At 41.7% G+C, this 1,340-nt stretch overlaps 1 protein-coding gene across 2 annotated transcripts in view; it reads left to right on the top strand.

Annotated features, from left to right (window-relative positions):
* The first annotated feature begins 528 nt into the window (after positions 1 to 528).
* The window catches only part of LOC101635188 (C-type lectin domain family 4 member A-like), an 11,097-nt gene continuing 10,285 nt past the window's right edge, over positions 529 to 1,340 (top strand). For both annotated transcript variants that reach the window (XM_004692926.1, XM_004692925.1), the window contains exon 1: positions 529 to 610. In XM_004692926.1, the coding sequence (XP_004692983.1) occupies positions 529 to 610 (82 nt within the window). The remainder of the gene's footprint in view (positions 611 to 1,340) is intronic.

Below are 1,340 nucleotides of genomic sequence, written 5' to 3'. Positions count from 1 at the left end.
TATGGTGATGGCACACGGGTGACTTGGTGATGGGAAACCCGCGGGGATTACAATTGAGATGGGAAAAAAAATAAACTTTCGTAAAATAAAATAAAAAAATTGACCTGATCCACCACACACGATAAGAATGTGCATGAACGAGAGCGTGCACTGATATTGGTTCTCTAATTTTGCTTGCCTGTGGATACGCACAGATGCTTGAATTTCAGCCTTGCTGTTGACTTCGGCAAGTTCTCTCTGGCTGCTTAGTTTCTCCTGTCTTTCCCTTCTTTTTTGTTTCTCAGCCCTTTGATTTCCTACTTCTATTACATGTGCTAGATTGTGTTGGAAGCTTAATTCATAATGTGCAGTGCTGGGGACTGGCCACTGCTGAGGTTTATAATTCTCAGTGATATGACGCAAGGCTCTTTCATACTTGGGGCCTATAAATGCGCGATAAGGAAGTATAAGTCACCACCATATTTGGTCTTCAAATTAAGGAAGAAACAAAAAGCGTCTTTTGAAGAGAGCAGAACATTTCTTCTCAAAATGACTTCAGAGATCACTTATGCCGAAGTGAAGTTCAAAACTGAATCCAAGTCTTCAGGCACCAAATCAAAGGCTTCTAGAGGTAAGAGAAATTTGAGAATACAATTTAATGATGAGATGGAAAAGGAAGTGATAATGTTGTGAACTTGTTACGGCAATTCTCCAGCAAAATCAGAGACATTCAGAGATTTGGAAAGAGATTTACTTGTCACATCAGCGGTCTCAGTAGGCTCATTCCCAAAAGGCTCAGCCCCAAATTTATAGGACTGGTAAGGTTTTATACAGTTTGTATGAGGAAGCTTGTCACCTCATCTGTCATAGTATAAGCATTCTTTATTGTTTGGGGAGGGGGTCTGGATATAGCCCGGACAACTATTAGCCACCACTATTACTGTGGACCAGCTATATACTGCAGGAACTTTCTGCTCCAGCAAGCAATAGAATCCAAGCAACAGACTCCCCCAAGCAGCAGGCTGGGAAGGTAGCCAAACCTGAGCAGACCTGGGAAAATTCCTGCTTCAAACTAAGCGCAGGTCCTGCTAGTTTCTGGTTCGCCGTTGGGTCACAGCTGGGAAATAGAGGACTCTTAGAAGGTTGAGTTGCCTGAAGATAAGCAGTAAAGGGTTGTACAGTCATGCTAGAACAAAACTGAGACAGGAGAAGTTCACGGCAGTCCTGAGCTAAGAATTATCTTTCACTTTCTGTGCTTTTTTTTTTTTCCACTTAGTATAATCACCTCATTTTCCATCTATGTTGTTGCAAAAGGCACATCTTTACCAGCCAAGTAATATTCCATTGTGTATATATACCAC

Source organism: Condylura cristata, unplaced genomic scaffold (assembly GCF_000260355.1).
Source record: "Condylura cristata isolate star-nosed mole 26May11 unplaced genomic scaffold, ConCri1.0 scaffold00034, whole genome shotgun sequence".
Lineage (NCBI taxonomy): Eukaryota > Metazoa > Chordata > Mammalia > Eulipotyphla > Talpidae > Condylura > Condylura cristata.
The sequence above is the reverse complement of the archived record's forward strand: the minus strand, read 5'-3'. Positions and strand labels throughout refer to the sequence as shown.